The sequence below is a fragment of the Gouania willdenowi genome, chromosome 14 (genome assembly GCF_900634775.1).
Source record: "Gouania willdenowi chromosome 14, fGouWil2.1, whole genome shotgun sequence".
Taxonomy (NCBI): Eukaryota; Metazoa; Chordata; class Actinopteri; order Blenniiformes; family Gobiesocidae; genus Gouania; species Gouania willdenowi.
Window position 1 is genome coordinate 15,078,460 of NC_041057.1, and position 24,491 is coordinate 15,102,950.

At 37.7% G+C, this 24,491-nt stretch overlaps 3 protein-coding genes across 6 annotated transcripts in view; 1 reads left to right on the top strand and 2 right to left on the bottom strand.

Moving 5' to 3' along the window:
• Positions 1-161, top strand: part of ppm1e (protein phosphatase, Mg2+/Mn2+ dependent, 1E) — a 36,371-nt gene extending 36,210 nt beyond the window's left edge. Inside the window, exon 9 of the mRNA XM_028467290.1 lies at positions 45-161. Coding sequence (XP_028323091.1) covers positions 45-161 — 117 coding nt within the window. The remainder of the gene's footprint in view (positions 1-44) is intronic.
• Positions 162-5,599: 5,438 nt separating this feature from the next.
• On the bottom strand, positions 5,600-12,003 carry LOC114475424 (adapter molecule crk-like). Of its 2 annotated transcripts, XM_028466193.1 has the most exons (4): positions 11,435-11,506; positions 10,934-11,270; positions 7,782-8,386; positions 5,600-6,266 (listed from the first exon to the last, which is right to left on the bottom strand). In XM_028466193.1, the coding sequence occupies exons 2-4, from the start codon at positions 11,151-11,153 to the stop codon at positions 6,132-6,134; spliced, it is 960 nt and encodes a 319-aa protein (XP_028321994.1). In that variant the 5' UTR covers positions 11,154-11,270; positions 11,435-11,506; the 3' UTR covers positions 5,600-6,131. The 2 variants fall into 2 exon arrangements, with proteins under 2 accessions (XP_028321994.1, XP_028321993.1); XM_028466192.1 differs by having other exon boundaries at positions 10,934-12,003.
• A 150-nt stretch (positions 12,004-12,153) lies between these two features.
• LOC114475422 (smoothelin-like protein 1) lies at positions 12,154-23,808 on the bottom strand. Of its 3 annotated transcripts, none has more exons than XM_028466190.1 (14): positions 23,663-23,808; positions 22,812-23,545; positions 19,133-19,196; positions 18,943-19,059; positions 17,967-18,125; positions 17,604-17,759; positions 16,381-16,596; positions 16,140-16,289; positions 15,989-16,051; positions 15,852-15,909; positions 15,627-15,752; positions 15,431-15,545; positions 14,149-14,300; positions 12,154-13,203 (listed from the first exon to the last, which is right to left on the bottom strand). In XM_028466190.1, exons 2-14 carry the CDS (start codon positions 23,289-23,291, stop codon positions 13,077-13,079), a joined length of 1,983 nt encoding a protein of 660 aa, XP_028321991.1. In that variant the 5' UTR covers positions 23,292-23,545; positions 23,663-23,808; the 3' UTR covers positions 12,154-13,076. The 3 variants fall into 3 exon arrangements, with proteins under 3 accessions (XP_028321991.1, XP_028321990.1, XP_028321992.1); XM_028466189.1 differs by having other exon boundaries at positions 16,140-16,307; XM_028466191.1 differs by lacking the exons at positions 12,154-13,203; positions 14,149-14,300 and adding an exon at positions 14,893-14,991 and having other exon boundaries at positions 15,371-15,545; positions 16,140-16,307.
• Between the last annotated feature and the right edge of the window lie 683 nt (positions 23,809-24,491).

Sequence of the window (24,491 nt, forward strand, 5' to 3'; positions counted from 1 at the left end):
AGTAACGGTACCGTTCCTCCGCTGAGCCCAAGAACCACCGGTAGCACTGGCGTAAAGATGGCGGAGCTACTCCATCCGGGAAAGCCACGCACATCTCCGCTCCTCCTCCCTTCCGACCCCGCCTCCAGACGGTGTTACACGTCAATTCGTTTCCAGACTAACTCGTGAACAGATTGTACGGAACTGGTATAAGATAAGAAAGTATGAAATAATGTCTTTTCTAATAATTATGACTTATTATCTCATGATTATTACTTATTATTTTACTATCCTTGTTCTTTTTCTACCGGCGGAAATGGGCCTTCACATAAAATACTATTATTAGTAATGACTTAAAAAAAAAAGTGGTTTTGCTTGCTTATTTTATTGTAAATAAATCCTAAACATTATTTTATTTAAGGTTATACTAAATATTTTTAAAAACAAAATCAGCAAATCAAGTTTAAAATCACTTTAAAAATCCAGTTTCTCTAAATGGATGGGATATTTTTCTTAAATAAGTTGCTTTGTAGGATAATAAAATGTTATTTAAGGGGGAAAATACTTTTTAGAGTAAAAAAAAAAAAACTCAAAAAACAGGAAAATTACTTATTCTGATTAACACGATTGTTTCATTTATTGATTACTTGTTTTCTAGATAATTCTTTGAAAATATGATTGTTTATTTTTGTGAATAGTGCAATAAATAATGCAACCAGGGCACACTTGCAAAATACATTATTTTCTCAATTTGATCATATTAATGCATTGGATTTATAGTGCCTTTCATAGACATTCAAAGCACTTTACCTTGCTGGAATTTTCAGTGGTCTCCCATCAAAGTACTAACCATTTGTTAAAACAAAAAAAAAAAGGTTGATAAATTATTTTTTAAAAAGATTTTTTTGCTCACTTTTAAAGAAAAAAAAAAATCAAAATTGTGATGAAATCAATTACTCAAATCAGAAATAAAAATTGGAGTAAAATGTGAACATTTATGCATTAAGATTGACTTGTTTTATTATTATGAGAAACTTTGCGATTTTCCACCTCCAACAACTTCACAGAAACTTCACACATGCATACTTTATTTGACTTTGTTTATTCGGCACATTACATACTAGGTTTAAAAAAGAGCCTTTCAACTTCAAAATACAATTTTTTATTACACTTTTGACACATTGTTCAGTCTTTTAAAAAAAAAAAAAATGGGGGGAAGCATTTTTTGGGCCTCTTTAAGTTTGTGTAAAATGGCACAAAAACAAGAAAAAGTCACACTGTGTAAACCAAACAAACAAAATTTGGTATTATTAGGAAATAAGGTGCATATATAGTATTGTAAGTGGCCTTTTGGAAAACGGGGGAAATAAACAGGCAACTGTAGACTTTTGACCAACTTGAGGCAGAATTGTTGTTTTTCTTTTGTTCATGATGAGCCTTGAATCTGTGCACATTGCACAAATACCCTGTTTTTTTTTTTTTTTTTTAAAAAAAAAAAAAAGATCAAAATTTGACAAACAGTAAAATTTCCAAGGAACTTGTCTGCATGTGTAGTCATTCACAATAACATCCAAAAATCTATTTTCTACAGACCAAAAACACACTCCAAAGTGATCTGATGGAGAATTTTGTTCTTTTTCAATAGTTCAAAAACTTTTTCTTGCACTTCACATTAAAATTAATTGAACTGTTGCTACCTACAGTCATGCACTGACACTAAGCTGGATATGAAAAGTCTCCTTAGCCATACATGCTAAAGTAGCATTTATTTTAAAGTGTGAGGATTAACAAAGATGAGACCAAACAGAAGGCAATAATTTGAGGTGTAAAAATATTTTAACATTTTTAAAAGTTGGAATTTTCTTATTTATTTTTTAATGTAAACTTAAGGCGTGTACATGACTTCCATTGACGTATCCCCAGCCGGTTTCTGCTGAGTAAGCTTGGAGAAATCCTCAGACACACTTTGACAAACTCAAACCAACAATCTTTTTTTAAGCCACTTAAGGTAAAAAAAAACACATTTTCAATAAGATTTGTCATCGCACCAATTTTGTCTTGTGACAATAAGATGACAGGAGGTCAGTGTCGTTTTGAGTGCCCTGAAGGGAGTTCAGAAACCAAATTATTTCATGTTTAGGCATCATGTCCACGTGTGAAGTCCTCCGCTAGCTTCCTTGCTCCAACTCTCTACACAGACGACACAAAACAACCCATGATTTTGAATTTGTCAAGGGTTTGAAAGCAATAAACTTCAAATAATTGCTGTCATCTAACATTACATTCAGTGCAACAATGTATAAACTAACAAGCTCATTTAAAACCACATGTTTGAAAGTCTTAAAATGCCATTGTCAAGTTTACTTTTCCCAAAAATAATTCAGAGTTTGTGAGAAAGTTATTACTGAAGTATGGAATACTACTTTCGTTAAAAAAAAAAAAAAAAAAGGTTTCTAGTCATTTGTATGTTTTCAATACTTCAGGATAGACTGGTTGAACTGTGGACTGTATACTGGTTAACACTTTGATCCCTTTGATGTTTAAAGAGGCATCCTTTAAAGCATAAATTAAGTTTAAATACATGCTTTTCCTTCTAGTAGTGGAAAACTATGCATTTTTAATACTAATCCATTATAGGTAAATTTTCCTTAACCAGATCATACAGACTAGGGATGTCCCGATACTACTTTTTCATTTCCGATATTGCAGCCTTGCGTGTCGGCCGATACCGTTATCAGCATGAATCATACATACTGTTATTACTTTTTAATAAAAAAAAAAATAATTACTTATTTTGAAGTGTGGAATGTTAGATCTAGTGATGTTACTCAAACAGAGAACAATAGTCAGCAACAGTAGGTATGAGAAACTCACCCATTTATTATTAACCAATTGGTTACATAATTTTTAACCTTCAACATAATATCTACAGACTTCTACAATTGAATAAACTAAATAAAAAATGAACTGGCTGATATCGGATTGATATCCGATATTGGATCGGGACACCCCTAATACAAACTCCGCCTTGAATACCTGAGAATAAACCATCTTCAAATACACAGTATCAGAGGTGTTTTTTTTTTTTAACCTACCCAAATGTAAACTTTTTCATCATTAATGTGAACATTTCTGGAAATTTTAAATACCTACATTTACTACAATCTAAGAAGTGTAATACAAACTTTACTCAAATCATTTAAACTTGAACAGCAAAAACAAATCTTTGTAATAAAAGACATATCCCACAGGGCGTATCTGAAACCAGGTAACAAGAAGTAGTGACATGATATCTATAAGTTGTTCAACTTTAGAATGTTAGGATTTTGGTCTATTTAGTGTGAAGATGTAAACCTATCATGTTTCTGCTCTCTGGTCCAACTGTCTGAGGCTTTGCTCTAGTGGGAGGAGCATTTTCTTCCTTTATGGATGAGGGTCACAACATATCAACAATAGGAACAGAAAGCTTTCCTTTCAGCAGGGTTGGAGTTAATTACAATTGTAATTGGTAATTAATTACAATAATGATATAATTATAACTGTAACCATAGTTGGAAAAACAATCGTAATTGAGTTCAGATAAATTAGTTTGAAATTAAAATGAACATTTAGGGCTCCACGATTATGGCCAAAACTGATAATCACAATTGCTTTAATCAATATTTGTAATCATGATTTTAATCACAATTATTTATCATATTTGGTTAAAAAATGTTTTTGTGTTAAATTATTGTATTTAGTTTTTTTTATTTTGATACATTTATAAGTTGTTTGTCTGTTGTAAATTGCAAATAAAAACTAAGTAAAAAAAAAAACTAAACTGGTGTTTTAAACAATATGTGTACAGTTTACAGTGGAAAAATAAGCTTTAAACAAGAATTATAGTAAAAAAAAAGTTTTTAAATTAAATTAACCAAAGAATTCAAAATATACCAAAGACTAACTGAATCAATACACTTTTAAATGTAAATATTAACAACGATCAGGTTTATTTAATCATGGCAACCAAAATTGTGATCACGATTAAAATTTGATTAATTGTGAAGCCCTATGAACATTCTATAAAAACTGTCATTTACAATGTAAATAAACGCAATTACAGTTCTATGGCTTACACATGCGTAGTTAACAATTAATTATATATGTTTTATATCAAGTGTACCGGTTAGTTCCATTGAGGCTTATTTGAAAAAATGAAATTAAGGCTCAGACGCCCACACCAAAAACATTAATACCAATATTTTCAGTGAGTAGGAAACCAAACAAGGTAACAAAGATATGAAAAACAAATTAGATGATTGATATAATTTTTGTGTATTTTACAGCTGATTTAAGACATGGGTCAAACTGACCAGTTATCATAAGAGATGCTAATAGAAAGCTAACAGAAGAGGAAAGTTATGTTTATAGGCTCAGTAATTGTGACTAATCGTAACTGAACTTTAGTCATTGAGAACGTAATTGTAATTGACATTCAGAGGAAAAAAACAAATTTAAATCTAATTGTAATTGGAAAAAATGCTGGTAATTGTAATCCTAATAGAGTTTTCATTGAACATGAATAATTGGAGATATAATTGTTATTTAAAAATGTAATTGACCCCAACCCGGCCTTTCAGTGTGAAAAGGTCAAACAGAAAAAGAAATAAGGCTGACAGTGTTAGCATGCACAGCGTGTGTACGTATAAAATAAGTCAATCGTCATAGTTTCCACTTTTTTTGAGAAATCAGGACAAAGGCATCGCATTCTCACAGTCACATCCATCGAGGGTTTGGATTCTTGTCTGCAGGCATCGTTTCGCTTCCCTTCCCCGTCGTGAGAAAAAAAAAAAAAAGCCATGGGTGAGTGACAGGCTGCAGTGAGCATGTGCGGCTGGTTTAAAAAAATGCAGCTGAGGTATAAGAACACAGGTGGACTGATATCGGTATATGGCGTCTCATTGATCACTTTTTAAAACTCTCTCTTAGATGTCTTTCATCAAACATGCACACGTAGCCGAGGCTCGGTTTCAGGCTTGGAGTCGAAATTAATCAGTCAAACAAAAACAAAAAGTGTTTCATACTGATTGCACAGCTGCAGTGAATTATGAGTAAATTAATAACTGCAGTTTCATATAAACACAAAATGACTGAAAAAGCACAAAAAACACCACCAATACACAAAATAACCAAGAGCTGGGCGATACATCCTGATTCAAGATATAGCGAGTTTCCTAATTTGACGATAGAGAAAATTACAATTTCGCCTTTATCGATATACTGTATATATATTATATAGCTTATTTTGTTTTTGTTCTCAGAACAGCATTAAAAAGCACAGTTTCACTCACACATGCTGTCCTTTATGGGAGAAAAAGCCAAAAGTGGCACATTTTGTGCAACTGTTTGTTAATAAATGTGTGTGTGGCATTTTGCATCAGCAAATTTAACCCTGAATTGTCTTTCTTGTCAGACCTAATGTGAATTAAAATAATCAAGATTTACAACGTACATTGCTATTTTGAGAAAAAATATGGAAATATGAGTTTTGATCCATATCGCCCAGCCCTAAAATAACCACAACAAAAACAAAGCGACAACAGAAACACTTCAGGTGACAACAAAACACACAAACTGACTCAAAAACTACACAAAACAATACAAATACACAAAGCAACGACAGAAATACAGAAAACAATACACAAAAAAACCCACCAAAATACACAAAGTGACAAAAAAAATACTTAAATGACGAAAATACACTTGCGACAAGAATAAATACACAAAATGACTCAAAACTACACCCAAAAGCTGCTGTTGTATGCTCTGATTGGTCAGTATTCTAAACGATGACATGATTTATGACAAGTGACCCTTGATTCAGTAACAGTCACATTTTTGTGGCCCCCACTGTGATACAAGTTGCCCATATCTGATCCATATATAAATATCAATCTAAGGAATGCTTATAAGGACATTTGTGTTCACAGCTGGCTGAGTGCGAGCAAACCGATATCAGTCAAACCTCAGTGTAAACTCTTCCATGTCCATCAAAATGGCATCAGAGACGTCAACCACAACGTAGAAGAAGTTTGTGCTGGAAAAGTGGCCACGTTACATGTTGTAGTGTCAACTTGTGTGCTAAGCTTTCCTCTAACTGGATGTTGTGCCTCTCAGCTCTCGTCGTCCGGGTGATGCTGCTCCAACAGTCGAACATGGGTGAAGGGGAAATGACCGCGTTTGCCTTTGCACTCGCCCTCCCATTGGCCGTTCACGTTGATCTTGGTCACTTTAACCATGTCACCCACCTGTGAGAGGATGAGAGATTGACAGGAAGTCACTTTGAAGCACACAGATCCACTTCCTCTTTCCGCTCTAGATAATCCACCACGAAACAATAAAAGCCATCGATACTACATCAATCAAGACATTCATTGACCCACCTCCTTTAGTTTATAGCTGCAGAGCAACGACCTGGCTCAGTTTGAGTGAATACCAGTAACTATACACCACAATTCTTTAATGAATCTTGTTTTAACAGCTCAACTGCCACTACATAGCTGATTTTGTGATTAAATATTTAGTTTAATACATTGTTTAACACAAGAGATTATTTCTCAACATGTAAAAAAAAAAAAAAATCACAAAAACTTGTTCTTAGCAACTTTTTGCGTTGTTTATTTGTCTGACGGCACAGCCCCATTCCAGTGAGTGTTGAGATCATTAGCTGCTAATTCCAACACATGAAAGTGACAATTGTCACCATTTGCTCCACATGCTTCTTACACTGGGTGTTCCAACAGTTAAAGCAAGTTAAAATCAAGACTTTACTTAGGGTTTTTAACTAATGTATATTTTAACATAAAACTGGATTTTTGTCACAACTGGCAGAGAAGTATGAATTCATCTTCATGAAGTATTCTGTCATGCAACAAAAATAACAATACTTAAAAAAAGTCAGACCAGTAACAGATAACCATTGTCCTAACACAATTTTAAACAGCATGTGTGTGACACTCCTGAGTTTTTGTTCAATTTACATTTTCCCATGAGGTCCAAGTAAAGTGACTTACAGCCCCTTATTATCAGTCATCGTCGAAAACGTACGGAAAATATTAAATTTACTTCCTAAAATATACTCTCACATGCATATTTTGGTAATATTTCACACATTTACAAGCAATTTGTCGTGTAGTCAGAGATGAAAACGTCAATTCTTGCTCAAAATCTGACATTCTATGACGTGATATGATGGAGTTCACCTTCTAAATAATATATAATGATTTCCATAATTATATCAGCTAAACCTGTTGACTTCTGTATCCACTGCATAATGAAACACGCCACCAGATCCAAAAAAGAGGGGAAGCAGCAGTTATTATGTTGTTATACAAGGGCACAGAGTTAAACTGTAATGTAAGGTCTTCTAAACACTAAACAAATCAGTACAAGTTAAAGTTAAAAATTGTAATTGCCATGTTAAAGAGACACTACATTATCAAACTGACCAAAAGTCAGTGATTGTAGTCGTTTTATGTAGCACAGTTTGTTTCTCTGGTCCAACTAAAGCACTGTCTTCATAAATTCTAGTAATGAATACACATTGCACCACACTAGCAATTAATCTAAAGGACCAGTGTGTGCACACAGTGGGACCATTGTATGAGATCTGTGTCTATCCTTACTGTTCATTTTCTCATGTCAGCCAGCATTTGCAAAGACACTTTGTGTATTTGCTCACATGCATGAGTAAGCTTCTACAGAAATAAAGACAATCTAGACTGGCACAGACTAGTGAACGTGGATGTAAGAGGGGCCCTTACCTCCAGAGCCAGCGCCGTCTTATCGTAGGCATTGGGAACCCTCTTCTGAATGGCCCGGGCGTACACGGGCCCATTCTGCAGGTTGGGAAGCTGGGTGTTGACGACAGGCTGGGCGTACTGGCCCGGGTCCCCCAAAGGGTTAGTCTGAGGAGCCCCAGTTCCGTCTGTGGTACCTGCTATTCCAGCAACAGGGCCCCCCTGTCCAGTCCCCACGGCAGGGGCCCCCATACCTGCAGCTGTGGGTGAGGAAGGCCGGTACTTCTCCACATAGGGTACAGGGATCATCCCTACTCGCCCGTCCTGGTTGGTGGCGTTCCACCATTGCTCCTCCGGTTTCTCCAGCACCCGCAAGATGTCGCCCGAACGGAAGGGAAGGTCCTCCTCGTCATTACCGGGAAAGTCAAACAAAGCTCGGACAAACTCGGCCTCGTCGGACTGCTGAGGAACACCTGCAGTGGCAGAGCTGATGAAGCCCGTGTTCCTGGCCTTACTCAAAGGCTCTATGAGCGTAGTCGTGTCCAAATAGTGGATTTTATAAAACTCCAGCAAACCGGGAAGCATCTCAAACTCCTGATCTCCAATCCGAAATCGAGGTGGAGCCAAACCTGGAAAAATTCAGCAAGACATAAAATATAAAGTAGATTCATCACCCTTCACAATTTTTAAATGTTGCATGTTTAAAAAAATGAGAGTAAAACATGAATATTTTACACATATGATGCTGATACAGTTATCTATTATAAAAAGTCACTTTTCCTGCAATTCATTTCATATACACTTTTTTTTTCTTTTTTTTGGTGGGGGGACAACTAAAAAAAAAGCCACATCAATTAATTTTAATAAATTACATAGGTTTAGGGTACATTTATTTCCAGTGTCTAGTGCAGACGTGCAACTGACCCCCCCCAAAGTAAACACACAAAATGACAGTAAAATACACACTAAAAAAACCAGACTAAAACAATCAAAATCACTTCAAAAACACACACGATGATGACAAAAATAGCCAGAAATCTATAAAACAACAAAAATACAAAAAATAAAAACCATTAAGAAAATTGTTTGTTGGACAGACAATTTTCCAGTACCGCTGCAACAACGTCAATGTTTTATAGTTGGTTCCGCTGTCGTGATTGCGCGATGTTACGGTAAATTATACATTTAAAAAGGCAGTGGCTATCCGTACGGTTGTCGTATCAATATACCGACATTCTATCCGTACGCAGCGCCTCTATTTGGCCAGTTTAGGTCATGTGACTAAGATTAAACCTAAACCTAAAAATTGTTGCGATATTGGGTTATAACCCAACTAACCATAAGATGCTATGTACATGTGCTTCGGTAACCGTACCAATAGCATCGGGGGTTGTCCGTACGGCAGCCGTACAAATAGACACTTTCACTTAAAAGAATAATAATGTTACCATTTATTTTGAAATGTGAGACTAATAACAATCATAAAATCAAAATTGTGTTAAAATTTAAGACTTTTCAAACATTGATTTAAGACATTTTAATGACAATTAAGGCCTTTTTTTTGATTAATCAGTTTAACGGGAGTGTAACCATCATAGTTTACATTATTACTATATAATAAAAACTCCCCATAAGGCAGGTAAGTGGAGGCTTTCACTTCTATTGAGATACAGCAAGTTACGATTTGTAGGAGCCCCTTTTGAACTGTCAGTCATCTTACATTTCCATTTCCAAGCATGTTTTTAGTCAGTTAGTGCAGGTTCACTTCTTAGTTTACAAATGCCTAACAACTTTTCAAGTCTTCAGCCTGGCTGGCAGTGGCTGCTTTTACAAATACACAACCCAGAACTTCTGAACACAATGTCGAGTCTTACAGGGAGATATTGTGGTTCTTCTTAACAGACTGACATTGATTTACGAGAGCATGGAGAGGATCTAAGTTCCCCAACGCAGGAAAGACAGGAGTTATGCAACAGTCATAAAAGCTGAGGGGCAGATCATTGAGAGAAATCTGCTTCACAGACATTCCTGACACGCCAAACTGACCAGTTATCTCACTGCTAGGTTAGAAAAACCTGCCCATTATGGATTTAAAGCATGCCCAGTGCAGGCCACCACACTACCACAAAAAGGACCACTAAACACAAGTGGGCCGCCACCCAAATCCTCAGCAGGAAGTAGAAATGCGTTGTCTTTTATAGTGCGGTGGCCTGAAGCAAAAGGGATTATTTGCTTTCAATAAAGTCATTGTGCAAACAAAAGCCTTCACACACATTTCATATCAAGCAATACATTCAGAATATTGGAATAGTTCCATCGAAAATAAGTGTAACCTTCAATTAAATTATATCTGAGAACCTTCTGAATGAGCTGCTTTCCTAAAATTCATTCCAATACAAACTCATTTACTTTTAAAAAACCAATTTGAAGTGTTTTATGAAACCTGTAACCTGCTTTAACAATAACATGTTACTATGAATTAAAAACAAATCCATTCGTACATAAAACAAAGCAGATATTTTAAATCATCTTTAGTATTTAAGATATATAAATAAAAGGGATGTCACATACATTAAGTCTGAATTGAAGAACAAGTCAGAGTAACAACTATGGGAGAACATGCAAACTCCAAAGGGGAATCCCTGGATACGCCCTAGGACTGAAACTTAATCTTTAGGCATATTTTGGGAAATATGAGGATTTCTAGTTTAACAGAATTCACACACTTTAAAAACAGAGCATGAAATTAAACAATTCCTTTAAAAAAATTAAAAAAATAAAAAGATAAATTGTAAAATTTGGGGTTAAAGTGACAATATTTATTTACTGGCTTGACTGTATTTGTCTTAATTAGAGGCGTGTGCAGACTGAGAATATACTTAAATATAATACACAGTCTTAAGGATTTGATATTTTTAACTTGTTTCATGTCAATGCCGATTTGTTCCTTTAATCAATAAGTAATAATTCCCGGTGTGCCTCTGGGAATAGATGGGTCTGATTTGTAAATGTGCTCATTTCTAGTTAAATTACAGTGATTTTAAAGGAAGTTTGGTTTGGCTAACAGAGTGGGGCGTGTTTGAAAAACTCACAAGGCGAGTTTAAAGTGGAGACTATCATTAAAAAAAAGTGACACATGTAATTTTGTGAGGTGAATTAAGTAAAGCGTGTCATACCTGGACCAGTTTGCTGGTTGTTACTTGTGCTGTTGATGATATAATGGGATACTTTGGAGTTCTCGGACACGGACAGCACATAGTCCCCGGGGCTGGTGATGGAGTCCCGCACCAGGAAAACTCCGTGCCGCTGTCCCTGAAGGAGGGAAACCGACTCCTGGCGGCTCAGCCTGCCCCAGTACCAGCTAGCACGGTCTTCGGCATCAAAGTTACCAGCCATGGCTGTGAGACAACCCCTGTCTGAGGCTTAGCGGCCTTTCCTCTTCGACTCAACTCATACAAAACTTTGTGTGGCTCCGCCGCAGGAAGGAGCCTTCGCCGTAGCCTCCGACTATTGCTGCTCCCAGAAAGAAACAGGAGAGAATGTGGGCTAACTGCCACAGTACAAAGCTCCAGTAACATATAATTTAATTATTTATTTAATGATGTATTTAAATAATCCTAAGTAACATGCAACAAGAAATTCCAGGACTGAAATGGCGGATCTGGGGAAAAGTTGACCTCATCTACCGGAAGGGATGCCTGGTCAATGGGAAGTGGTGCGTTCACGGTCCTCCGGAAACACCCGAACTCTACCGAGCAGAAAAGAGAGGGAAAATGAAGCGGTGTACAAAAGTGCAAAGTAGGTGCTAAAGTCAAATATTCAGCCAAAATGTTGGGGACATTATTTTGATGACACGAGTATAATTCGAGAAAATACAATGGGAGACTCCCAGTACAAACAAAAATCACCGCACACAATTGTATTTATTGCAGACACTTGTAATATGCCCCATAGCAATACATTTTTACGGTGTTTGAGCAATATGAGGTAAAAAAAAAAAAAAAAAAAAGAAGAAGAAGAAAACATTCACAATATTGTTTTTTAAATCCTGTGTGGAGTTTGCATGTTCTCTCTGTGCTTGTCTGGGTTTTCTCAAGGTACTCAAGTCTAATCAATAGTCTTAATCAGAGTGTCCTTGTTGTTCATAAGAGTGTCAGTGGTTGTTGTCCGTCCTGTGATGGACTGGCGCTCTATCCAGGGTGTCCCTGCCTAGTGCTCTTTTAGTGCTGGAGATAGATACCAGCAGAACCATGACAGGAACAAACCAGTCAGACGATGAATGCATTTCTTAAAAGCTGCTATAAAAATAAATTTAAAAATAAATAAATCACAAGGTAATACAAAATAAGTCTAGTTTTAGGCTTAAAAATGACAAAATAAAACAAGTAAACAGATCTGTTATACCCTTTTTTTATTTTACAACAGGTCTAATCATATTTCAAAACAAGAGGATGCTGTTTCTTAATTTCTAGAATTAAAAAAGAAATTAAAATTGTGTTTCCATATTTGTTTCTACCAGTAGGAAGCAGCATATTCTCTCTTACCAAACGTACAAGCCCATTCTTCCCAAATACATACAAAATACAACATGTTGCTGCACAGACAATGACATTTTCTGTTAGGTGAAACAAAGACAAAAAAATCAAAACACCACAAAATATTCATCTATAAAAGTTTGTTGTCTATATCCACTGATTTCTTTCTTTCTTTCTTTTTTTATTCAATGCCGGATTATCCTTACTGAACAACATACCACATCACACATTAGAATAAAACTGCACTGTTTTTTGTGTGGTTTTTTTTTAATTTTATGTCAATTGGAGGAAACACAGGTCTAATCATATTTCAAAACAAGAGGATGCTTAATTTCTAGAATAAAAAATAAAATTGTGTTTCCATATTTGTTTCTACCAGTAGGAAGCAGCATTTACTCTCTTACCAAACTTACAAGCCCCTTCTTCCAAATGACATACAAAATACAACATGTTGCTGCATATACATTTGTATTTTCTGTTAGGTGAAACAAAAACAACAAAAATCAAAACAACACAAAATATTTATCTATAAAGGTTTGTTGTCTATATCCACTGATGGTTTTTTTTTATTTTTTATATTCAATGGGTAATCTTTACAACATACCACATCACACATTAGAATAAAACTGTATTTGGTGTACATTTATAATTCTAACCAATCATACAATTTTCAAGGGTCAAAATTAAAAGTAAAACCTGCACTTTTCTCGTAATCACTTCTTACATTCAAAGTGTAAACAACACTATGGCAACTGTAGACTTTGTAAACTGCTCTGATACAGAGTTACTCGAACTTCTTCAGGTGGTTGTACAGGGACTGGACATATGTAAACACACACATGGGGTCAGGTTTGTCCCCCATCTCCAACATGTCATCCACCTCGATCAGACGCAGACAGTCCGCCTGCTGCCTGAAAGAGAAAACGGATAAAGGAGTGAGAAACAAAAGGAAATGCACTCATTCATAAAATACTGTATTAGTAGCAGATTATCATCCACTGAAGGTAATTTATGTTTTATCCATCCATTCATCATGAATTAATCCATCTGAGCAGGAGTTCCCTGTATGTTGATCGCGCCTCTGTTTCACACCAGCAGGCATTAAAATCCAATCCTGTACAAGCAACGAATAGACCTAACTCAGTTGAGCTCTGATCAAACGTACACGTCTCCTCCGACCAGTGCTTTGTAGAACACAACAGAACAGAACCCATGGACACTTGGTTCCGTTTTTCCAACATGCCAAATTGCAGTTCAAACTTTGATATAATACTCCAGCATTAAAATAATCTGGCTCTGCATTTGATGTTGATTATGTGTTCATTGTTTTGTTAGATTTGCCATTTTTCCACTTAAACTTACTATGTTACGTAGACAATACTCTAATCTTCAGATGCTCATCTGCCATGGTAGATCCCAATGACCAGGCCGTTTTAAATTTAAACTGCTTGTTGAAAAAGTGTGGGCACATCTGCACATGGGGTTAGAGTGGCAAAGATAGTTGAAATAAACTGAATTTCAATTAATTTTAAAATGTCTTCTTGCTTGTTTTAGAAAGAGACCATAATAAGCTGGTCTCTCAGCTTGTTTCGTTATACCCAGCCCGTTCTAAACTCTCTTTGGTCAACCATTGGCATCATGTACCAGGTAAACTAAGTTCCAGAGGTGGATGACCAGAACAATTGCTTTAAACCTTCGTCTTCTGCCCTTCCCAGATAAAAGCCATGGTTCAAGTTCACGGGGTGCCAGTGCCTAGCAAACATCTCTTCTTTGATCACTTCAGCAGATGCCTGTCCCAGCTTTTAAAGGTTACCCCCTCCCTCACAACCTCTCTTGGTTCAGTCAGGTTCACTTACTCTGCTGTAGTGAAGGCCAGCTCCATGTTTTGTTTGCGTTGTGAAGGCTTCAGATTGTTGTAATCGAACTCCAGGGGAAAGAATGAATGGACCAGGGCGCAGAAGGCCATGCCATCACTCCAGCTGGATGAAAAGTTCTGGATGTCAATGTTCTAAAGAGAAGGTGACAAGACACGTCACTGTAAAATGATATTCCTTTTCCGCTGAATGCAGATGAAAACTAGCCTCAGAGAGCCTTTGATACATATAATATTACACTCCACTGCTCGACTATTAAATGAATATAGCTCTTCCTCGAGGCTGCGTCTGGGACTCTCTGTGCTGCAATCATGTTACCAGATACTACTGGGACACTGCGCGTAATTGGCATGGAGTTGTACGTTTGGAGGGTTTAAGTTTTCTTTCGGGGCTGTTTGTGTCCTAAGCTAAAGTCATTCATTTTGGTTATTTGAAAGTTGGTGACTCGGGAGGAAAAGTCCAAATACCTGTTGGATCCAAAATTTTTAATCGCAACTTTTATGGCAAATCGGGCATTTGTGTATTTTCTGTCATTCTTTTGTTTTGTTTAAGGAATGTCATTTTGTTGTTGTTGTGTATGTTTTTAGAGCAATTTTGTGCATAGTTTTGCATTTTATATTATTTTCAGATGTTATTTTCCTTGGCAAAAAACATTTTTGATAAACAGTCAGCGTCTAAAAAACCTATGATTAGTGTCCCGGCTGGGCAGATAAGGTTGCATGTTGCTAATGTCAATCGATGTCAATCAGCTTTTACTGCAGAGACAAGAAATGATCCAACAAGCTCAGTATAGTTCCTTTTTTCATTAAAAATGAATAACATAGATACAATCATGTCTGTTTTATTATTGTTTTTGTAATGAGTCAAAAACATATCCACAAACCTTTATTATAATATCAAACTGGAGATTAAAAAAAAAAGCAATAAGAAATCACTATATGTTCCCAATCTTTTCTATAATATCACCCTGGAGATTAAAACGATCAAAAAAAAATATAAATTTCAATCTTTTAGGGAATTGGTTCCTAAGCATCCTGGGTTTGAAATTTTAACACATATCCTGGTGTTGTTCATAATAAGAAATAAAAACAGTATTAAAGAAAATATGAAGAAAAGCTACAAAAACTTATATAAAGAGTGAAAATCAAAGAAAGAATGGCTGCTTCCCATTGGTTGCAATTTAAGTAATTCAAATTGATGAGAAAAACACATTTAAAGTGAATTCTTTTGAATGTATATGCACAAAGTCCCTGTAAACTCCTACCTGATAGCCGATAGTTTTAGAGCGACACCACTCCAGCAGAATCTGCTTGATCCCACTGGCACTCGAAACCCCAAAACTCTGCGAGCGTTTCAGTTTTGGCTTTGAATCCTTTGGCCTGTTGAAGACAATTATTCCCTATTAAAAAGCTACTGATCAGAAATATATGTCAGTATACAGACGGCTACTGTTTCAGTACTTCATTGGCTCAGAGTTCATCCTCTCAAACATTGCCCGTTTGGCTTGAGCCCCATTGGAGCGGGGAAGAGTTTGAGATTTCATCAGGTCTTGTTTAAACTCAGTTCCTCCAAGCTTGGTGGCTTTCCTGAGGTGATGCAGAAAGAAAAGCAATGGGGCTTTTTATTTAAATACTTTGAGATGCATAAGTAAAATGTGATGAAATAGACTGAGTGGACAAACCTACTTTTCCACATTTGGGGAGAATCCAGATTTTATGATTGATTTGGATGGAAGCAATTTTTCTGTAAATACAAAGTTAGATGATATGAGCAAGAACACATTCAAGAGAAGATGGTTCAACAAGGTTTAGTGGCTGTGTACCTGCAGGCTGAGGAAAACTCACGCTCCTCTTTAGACTGGGACTGGGAGTTTTGAGAATGGGGACTGAGACAATGTGAGACAAAGACTTATCGTAAGATTAGAAAAAAACTACACTATGGGAATCAAAGAGTAAGACTTGGGTTACACTCACCTCGTTTAAAGGGATACTCCCCTGGTTTCACTGTGGGATCCTGGGATACTGAAATACTTAAAGGCAGAGAGGGAGTCACTTGTGCTGAAGTTTCTGTGTCGGGTTTGCTAACGGCAGAATGTGGCGAGTAGGATTTGGGTTCAACTGTGTCTAAAGAAGGCAGAAAGACCGCAAAGTTTCATATTTCCTGTAATAATTCCATCAACCTCAGTTTAAAAAATCATCTGAAACACTGCTGTACCGTGTTTGTAAGGGGGTTCAGCTTGTTTCATTGTCGGGGATTCTGCTGATGAAAGAGTCGCTGCTGAAGAAGGACTCGGCTCAGATTTAGGAGCAGTTTGAGCCTCAGGGCTGCTTTTGCTCACAGCTGTTAGGGGAAGATGGGGCAACGACTTGGACAGTGAGCCTATCGAGCCCTGGGAAGCCTGGGCCCGAAGATCCTTTAAATCGGGCATACCTGCATACGTAAAGATGCAACAAAGAAATAATAGGCACATATCCAAAACAGAGGAACAGGAAAAGTAAGAACTTAAACTGATGAACTAAATTAGAGAGCACCAATAAATTCAAGCAGCTATCGGTATCTATTCATGAGCGAACCATGTCATGGGTTAGGGTGATGGTGTGAAAGAACAAGATTAATACAAGCGATCTGTGGTGTAAAACCTCAGTAAAGACACAAAAATATAAATAAAAACTCAGAATGAGTGTCTCAAGTGGTCTCTAAATTAAACTCGTGGCTCATTTATGCAAGTTCTGAAGTTGATTTAGGTGGTAAAAGTGACCCATGTGGTTGAGTCAGAGACAAACATTCAGGGACGGTTTTCCTCATTGGTTTACAAACTACTGCCGTTTGATTGAAAGAAAAGCATTTTTGTTTTTGTTTTTTTAAACCCAGTGAACATGAATGAAACAATAAAACTGTTAATTCTGAGTATTAGCTTTGAGCTCATCTAAGCAGGACAAGGTTTACACTTGTTCTATACATTATTCTCACTATATATGTGCTGTACTGTATTTAGCTGCTATGTGTCATTTAGTAACCATTTTCTTATTGTGAAAAATTTGCTGTGGCACGAAAAAGGTTGTCAACACAAAGAAAAAGAAAATTGACAGATCAATAAACCAACCAGATACTAACTAAACCAACTAATCTTATCCACCAACCTCCCAAAGAACACAAAAAACCAATCATACCAACCAGCAAACAACAAGTTTGACTAACCAACCAAACAAGAACTAATCTAAACCCAACCGACAAAAGAACCCAAACATGACAACTCATCTAATAACCAACAAGAAATAAGCACAACTTTTTATTTAACCAATAAACGCTGTAGCTAGTCTAACTTTACAAACCATTAAACCCAACAAAACATTAATACCTAGTCAGAAAAGTAGAAATTAAAGATATATACAATCAACAACAATTGGTGTTTGGTCATTTGTCCGCAAAAGACTGACCTCGTAAAACAGGATACTCCCCCACTTCGCCTGCTGTAGGAAAACCAGAGGCTTTAGATGCCTGAGTTTGAGCAGGTTTGGCAGCAAGGGCAGCTTCCGAACTGGGTTTAGTTTTCAAAGCAGTGATGGGAAGATGAGGCTGAGGTGCCTCGGCATCTGAAAAAGTTGGAGTACAAAGTACAAAAAAAAAATAAGTTTTTGACTCAAATATCTTACCTGAGGGGGCAGCTGCATCTGGTCTACTGGAAAAGCATCAACAACAATAGAGGCTAGAGAGAGTCATGCATGTGGGAATATAAAGAAGAATTTGAATGCCCACAATAGAGATGACATTTTCTGTGTGTGTAAAACATTTCCGCTTACCGCCTTTAAAAGATGTCTCTGAGGGCTTTTGTGAAATGATTTTTGTCCCTGTTGAAACCAACCCAGAAGACTGAGGACCAGGTGGAGCCTCTGAGGTGGCTTTTGTTATCGCAGTCAAAGGAAGATGTGGTTTGGGTAATGGAGCTAGTTCATCATGGACTGAAAAATACAAAACTCCCTTACTGTACATCCATAAAAACATCACTTTATTTATTTGGATCACCATTAGTCACTACCAAAAGGTAATAACTATTCTTCCTGAGGTCCACACAAGTCAACATTACAATACTGAATACCTGTATTAGTCAATTTGAACAAAACACAATGACTTGTGGACTTTCATGGCAGACACTGTTATATTGTGGTAGGAGCTCGAGCTAACCTAACCACTAGAGCGGACATGGGTTCATCTGTAACGATTGCATTTACAGACCATGGAGCCGACGCTAGTTTACCAATCTACGGGAAGAGATTTGTCACCTTTCAAACAAGAGTTAACCTAACCACAAGGAACAAAGCCCAAAACCATCCAGACAGACCTGCTAATACTGTATCATGTTTTTCTGCAGTCTGTGCCTTCTCCTCTCCTTTCTCTCTCTTTTCTCTTTCAGGTGTCTTGAAGCTGGAGCTGGCAGTTCCTGATCAATGGTTCACAGCTAAACTAGTCTAGGACACTGATGTTCTATCTCTCTATCCTGTTCTCTTCCTTCTGTCCACTAACTCCAACCAGTCGAAGCAGATGGCTGTCACCTGTGAACCTGGTTCTGCTGAAGATTTCTTCCTTTTAAAAGGGAGTCGTTTCTTCTCACTGTCACTGATGCTTGTTCATGTGGATTTGTTGTTTTTTTTTTTTCTTTGTATTACAAATTTTCTATTCTGATAACGCTTTGAGATGACTCTTGTTGTAATTTTTGCTATATAAATAAAGTTGAATTTAATTAATTTGAATTTAATTAAAAGCTCAAAATTAACTAACCAGGCAAACTGGTGGAGGACTCTGCTACTGGTTTAGTGATGGCGATGACAGAATGGTGGGATTGTGGTGCTGAAACTTCTTCAGTCGGGGCCTTTTCGGGTCCTACTGAAGAGTTTCCTGAGAAGAGATAATCGAAGTGAGCTCAGCCCATCAGGTACCATGAATGAAAGAAGACAAGTCGCTGATATACCTTTGAGTTCGTGATTATCTTCTGCAGCTTGGCTTAGAGTTTTTTCCCCTTTTGCATCAGTACCCTGTTCAGGTAGTACAGGTAATATATAACATGTCAGTTCATTATTTTAAACAGTGTCTTCACATGTATTCTCATTCATCAGGATTCCTGAAATACCCAACTGCAATTTTCTTATTTTTACCATGCCAGATTTAATTCGTTTTTTTATAAAAACATCCTTATTCGTCAAGTTTAGGTGCTCAAAAACTCATTGTGCCACTGAATTTGATAAAACAAGTAGTTAATAGTGTAAGAATCTCCTACAGCATTAATCTTAGATTATTAATCAGACTTTCCCTACAAATTGGAACTTTTCAGTTGTTGTCGAGACAGACATTGTTTCCTTGCTGGTGAATCTGTTTGAATAAGATTGTTGGCTGCTACTGTTGGACGGCGTCTGCTTTATTGACAGGTGCTGCCAACAAACTGCTTTTCCTACTGTGAGGGCTATTTAAGATTTTGCAATCAGTCCCTGACTCTTTGCAAGAGTTTCCGATGCACTCTTCTTCCTTCCCGATATAGCCCCCAAATGGATGCTTTGGAAATCAGGGAGTTGGCTTGAACAGTTCAAACAGTGCCTAAGTTTATCAGCCTAAAGGGTCAGACACCGTGCCAGCCTCTCTCCCATCACTCACAAACGCAGTCCCTTGCAGTCACACGATAGAGCCACTGCGGCCAGTCCGTCAACTCATCATCAGGCAGGAGATTAGCACCACAGTGATCTTTTGGCCCCATGGTAGCAGTTTTCAGATATGATATCCTGGCTGTCTGGCCCTTGTAATCAATTTACCTATGGCTGGGGATACCCCTACCCTACTTATTTTTCTTCTGCTCCTTCTCTGAATTTGTAAGTCGATCGGTTTGCACCACCAAATAGATTACTTACAGTATATGTCGGTCAGTCGAGGTTGAAGAGGGGGATTAGTGTTTCCACCTAAACAAGCCCAAAGGTTCTTCTCAGATGTCGTCATCATTTTACAACCTTTGCCAGCACAGCCATATTGGAAATCAACCCTGAACTGCTAAATTTGACTAAATCTGACACAGTCTGCCCAGCATTGCCAGATAAATCTGGAAACTCTCAACCCAACCCGGCATCGCAGCTTCTGAAGCCATTCACTCTCCTGTCAATGCTGCTGTATTGATAGTTTTCTTGCTTACAGTCACATCTTATTTCCCCATAGTAGAAATTAAAAAGAGTTTATTGATTTATTTTTATTTAGGCCCATTTATGTATTTATAGTACACAATAGAAAACCAGGATTGTCTCTCGGAGGGCAAATGAGTGTCCGACTTTAGGCTGCGCCCAAAGACGGATATACTGTAGCTTTAAAGAGACCAACTATCAGTGCAATGATGGTTTTATGGCCACCCTAGCTGAGACCCTCACTTAGTGTGTGTCTGTGTTTGGGCTTACTCCTCTATTCCTGATTTCTGACAATTTATTTAAACACATTTAATATTGAAGTAATTATTTTTGACACCTATGCTTGTTCTGGAGGCTTGTACATCAGAGTCAAAGGTTGATGGTTGTGAAAACACCAAATGACTTCAGCACAGAGGAATGTTGGCAGGGTGTGTGTTTCTACAGGACAGCTGGTTCTCCCTCTCAGGGACTGGGATGGGGGTTCTCCACTTGACAGGGACGTAATTGGACTTTCCATTAGGAGACTTGAGACACAGATTGGCTGGAAATCTGGATTCCTGAGTGACTGTGGAACTAGATTTATCAATAGTCCTGCAATGGACGCTAAAACGATGTTGGTCCATGTGCCTTTTGATATGCTTTTAAAAGAGAGAACCAGGAGTAGAACCAGGGAAGGCTGTAATAAATAACTTTTTGCGTTCATAGTGTTTGGATTACTTGAAAAGGAATATCATATTTGACTGAGAGAATGACTTATTACAACAAAACATTACATCCTATTGATGACAGTGGCAGGTAATCCATCGCCGTTACAGTTTATTCCTATGAAATATGTGTCCTGGCAGATTAAGGCATGTGAGATTACAACAGAAGCTTCAAATCTCAGCTGGGGTCCTCTCCATGAAACCCTCATCTGATCCATCACCTCACATGGAGATCTGCTAGGCTCTGAACACAAGCACATCTAATCTACTGAGGGGCTATTTTTCCCCACACATTGAAGAACGTGACGGTGTCTAGGCTACATTAGAATACTGTTGAGTCATACTGTTAGTCTGGAAAACACAGAAACATGTGACCACATATTGTTGAACTATATTGACTCTCAGTTGGCCTCTGCCTAATGTTTGAGAGGCCTAAAAGCATTATCTTGGATAAGAGGCTGAAAGGAAAGTACGTTGGACAGGGTCAGGTGTGAGTGAGGGGTGCTCAACATAGTTGTCCTGGAACACAAACAGCTGTACTGCATTGTCATGGAACTTTGGCTTAATACAAAAACATCTCCCAAAACACCACAGGCCAACTGCATGAATACAGACTCTTCTGGATGTCCCAAACTGAATTTCTGGCCACTTGCATACATATACATTCTCTGAGCAGCCTCTTCTGCTTCACAAAATATCAACTTTTAGTTGCCCAAGCATAAATGTTCATTATGCATTATAATAATATAAACATCATTATGCGATGGAGGGGTGGTCTCCTCCTTTAGACAGTTGTACACGCATTTTACATCTGATCCTTAAATTATCCATAATCCTACAGATTTATGTAAACACATGCAATCTTATTTTATATGGTGAAACCATATCAGGCAATCAGTATTTGCATAATATGGTATCACATCACATGGGCCATTGGATGCCTTTACCTCGTAAAACCAGTTAAAGCTGCATGAATGGAGCACTTTCTTGAGTAATCACTGTGTCACATTTTGTCAAACATGCCGACAAGTGTGTGTTTAATAAAATTTTTATTACACATGCTGCTTCTGAATCGCCTCCAATTCTTACTAGTAAAGGTTACATCATGTAATAGTCTTTCAGCTGAGCTGTATTTGTCAGTTGGGTTGAGTATCACTTTAGAGGTCTTTACTGAGCAGTGTAGGATTGCCTTGGCTCAACATTTCAAACACTTTCTATGCGATTCTATATCGGACGTGTGCAACTTTGTCTACTTCAACTCAGTGACGGGCTGATGAGTTGTCCAGATTGGATTCATATGATAACTAGCATATCTAGGCCTAAATATCAGCAATAATGGGTCTTTTATTGAGATCAAGAGTGGCAGTAATGGAAGAACTCCACACACGTGAATATTCATTGTAGTTTCTCAGTGCATGTGCAGCTGTTACCTATGTCATGGACTCGACACCAACATTGGTATGTGCACAGGGCTCTGCGTGAACCTTCTGAGACATTAACAGATGATAAAATTTCCATTGCATAATTCTGTTAACCATTGAATTGCAAAAGGTCTAACTCTAACCCTAAATCTAATACATGTAAACATTCACAAAAGTCTGTCTGATAACACGGACTGTCCATAAAATGTAGCATCACCAGTAAACCAAAGAATTTGAAGAACCATAAACCGAAGTCCATGAGAAGGTTTGTGGTATGGACAGTCTGTGATGTCAGGCATGATCGTCGACCATGATTGTTCTACATTTGTATACGTTGGAAAGAGGGAAACTTAGAGATAACTCACATTAATCTCAGCATGTCTTCTTGCTCTCCACGGAGGAAAAGCTAGTGTGTTGTTGGTGGTATCAGCAGCTGATTGGCTTGATTCTCCACTCAACGCTGATGGTTCAGAGGATGTGGGAAAGGACTGACTTGAACGGATGTCCTCTTGGGTCTTTGGTAGTACCTTTACATGCCCGTTCTCTACGCTTAGAGCCTCGGTCTTCCCCTTCACCTCAGGAGGACTTTTGTCTATCTGAATCCCTGCGAGTTTCTCTACCAGACGGCTAAGGGCCTCCAGCTTTCCCCTGAGCTGCAGGTTCTCTTCCTGCAGTCTGGTCACCGCCTCAGCCAAAGGTTCGTTAGACACACAAAGATCCTCGATCTTTTGCTCCATGCGCTTTTTGAAAGCACTCACATCAACGTGCACTTCCCTGACAGCAGCTTGCAAGATGGTTTGAAACTGAACCAGAGTCTCCTCAACACGCTCTTTAGCTTCATCCATGGTCAGCCCAGCTCTTTGTCCAAGTCAGTGAAGTATTGGTTTGGTCACTACTGAGCACAAAGCCTGCTACTTCTCTGTGGATCAGGTCCCTTGACCTCTTTACTTGTAAAACTGAACGAAATGAAGATTCTTAAGCTTCCATGTCAAGATCTCATTAGAAACGTCCCACAGGATGTCTACGCTTGAAGAAAGTTTCCTCAAGCTCCTTGGAGAACTTCTCTCAGCACACATACGGTCATTCCCTTTTCTCTCATCTGGTCAAAACAAGATTATTTTTTTCTTATAAGTCAATCAAAAGACATGCACAATGACGTCTTTAAAGCAAGGCAATGTAGCAAACAAATGCATAAAGGCTAAAGGTTTCCTGCTACCGTTCTAGTTGTTGGTGGTACATCTGTGTCTGCTGCCGATGTTTCTGCTTTGTGAGCTATCTTTGCCTGCATGAGTGCAACAGGTTTGCTGCTGTATTTTGGGATGTTGAAGGGGGAGGGAGAAGATTGGAGGGGGAGGAGGACCCAGAATGTTTCAAATGTTTTTGGTCCTCGTCATTATTCATTAAAACTCGATTAAGTAATCCCAAAGAGGAAGACTGCATCGACAGTTTCTAGTTTATCTCTGAACAGATGAGATCAGATCACATGGCCAGAACCACAGGGGGGAACTTAGACCTTAAGAAAAGTTATTTAAAATGGCGCTGCATATTAGAGTGAATCTCGATCCTTTCATTTGACGTGTATTCAACATGAGTGGAATTTTTTTAATGTATTTCAAAACATCTCAAATGGCATTTAGAGACCTACCATTAAGTATTCGGCATTTAAATGCAAAAATAATAAAGACATTTGATTAATTAATTTAATTAATTAATTGTTGCTCGTTCTCCAACATGGAAAAAGAAACTGTATAGCAGCACATGTAGTCATGTAGCAATTGACTTCTTTCATGAAAATGTGGCATCTATCACAGACACGGGCAACTGGTGGCCCCCGAGCCAAATGCGGCCCCCAAAACAAGTCCCTCAAAAATAAAAATTCAAGAAGTTTATTTGACATGACTGAAAAACAGTAGACGGAAAAATATGCAAAATGATATAAAAGCCACACAAAAGGCCTCTTATGATAAACAAAATGACAACAAAAAAATACACAAAATGAAGACAAAAAAACACACAAAATGCCTCCAATGAAGAAAATTACCAAA

Coding starts and splice junctions, on each gene's coding strand:
- LOC114475422 (XM_028466189.1), bottom strand. CDS start 23,291: ATGGATGAAGCTAAAGAGCGTGTTGAGGAGACTCTGGTTCAGTTTCAA. Junction 19,197..22,811: donor GAAGACATGCTGAGATTAAT/GTGAGTTATCTC, acceptor CTACCTGAACAG/GGTACTGATGCAAAAGGGGA. Junction 18,126..18,942: donor GTCCTCCACCAGTTTGCCTG/GTTAGTTAATTT, acceptor TGTATTTTTCAG/TCCATGATGAACTAGCTCCA.
- LOC114475424 (XM_028466192.1), bottom strand. CDS start 11,153: ATGGCTGGTAACTTTGATGCCGAAGACCGTGCTAGCTGGTACTGGGGC. Junction 8,387..10,933: donor CAACCAGCAAACTGGTCCAG/GTATGACACGCT, acceptor GAATTTTTCCAG/GTTTGGCTCCACCTCGATTT. Junction 6,267..7,781: donor AGACGGCGCTGGCTCTGGAG/GTAAGGGCCCCT, acceptor ATCCTCTCACAG/GTGGGTGACATGGTTAAAGT.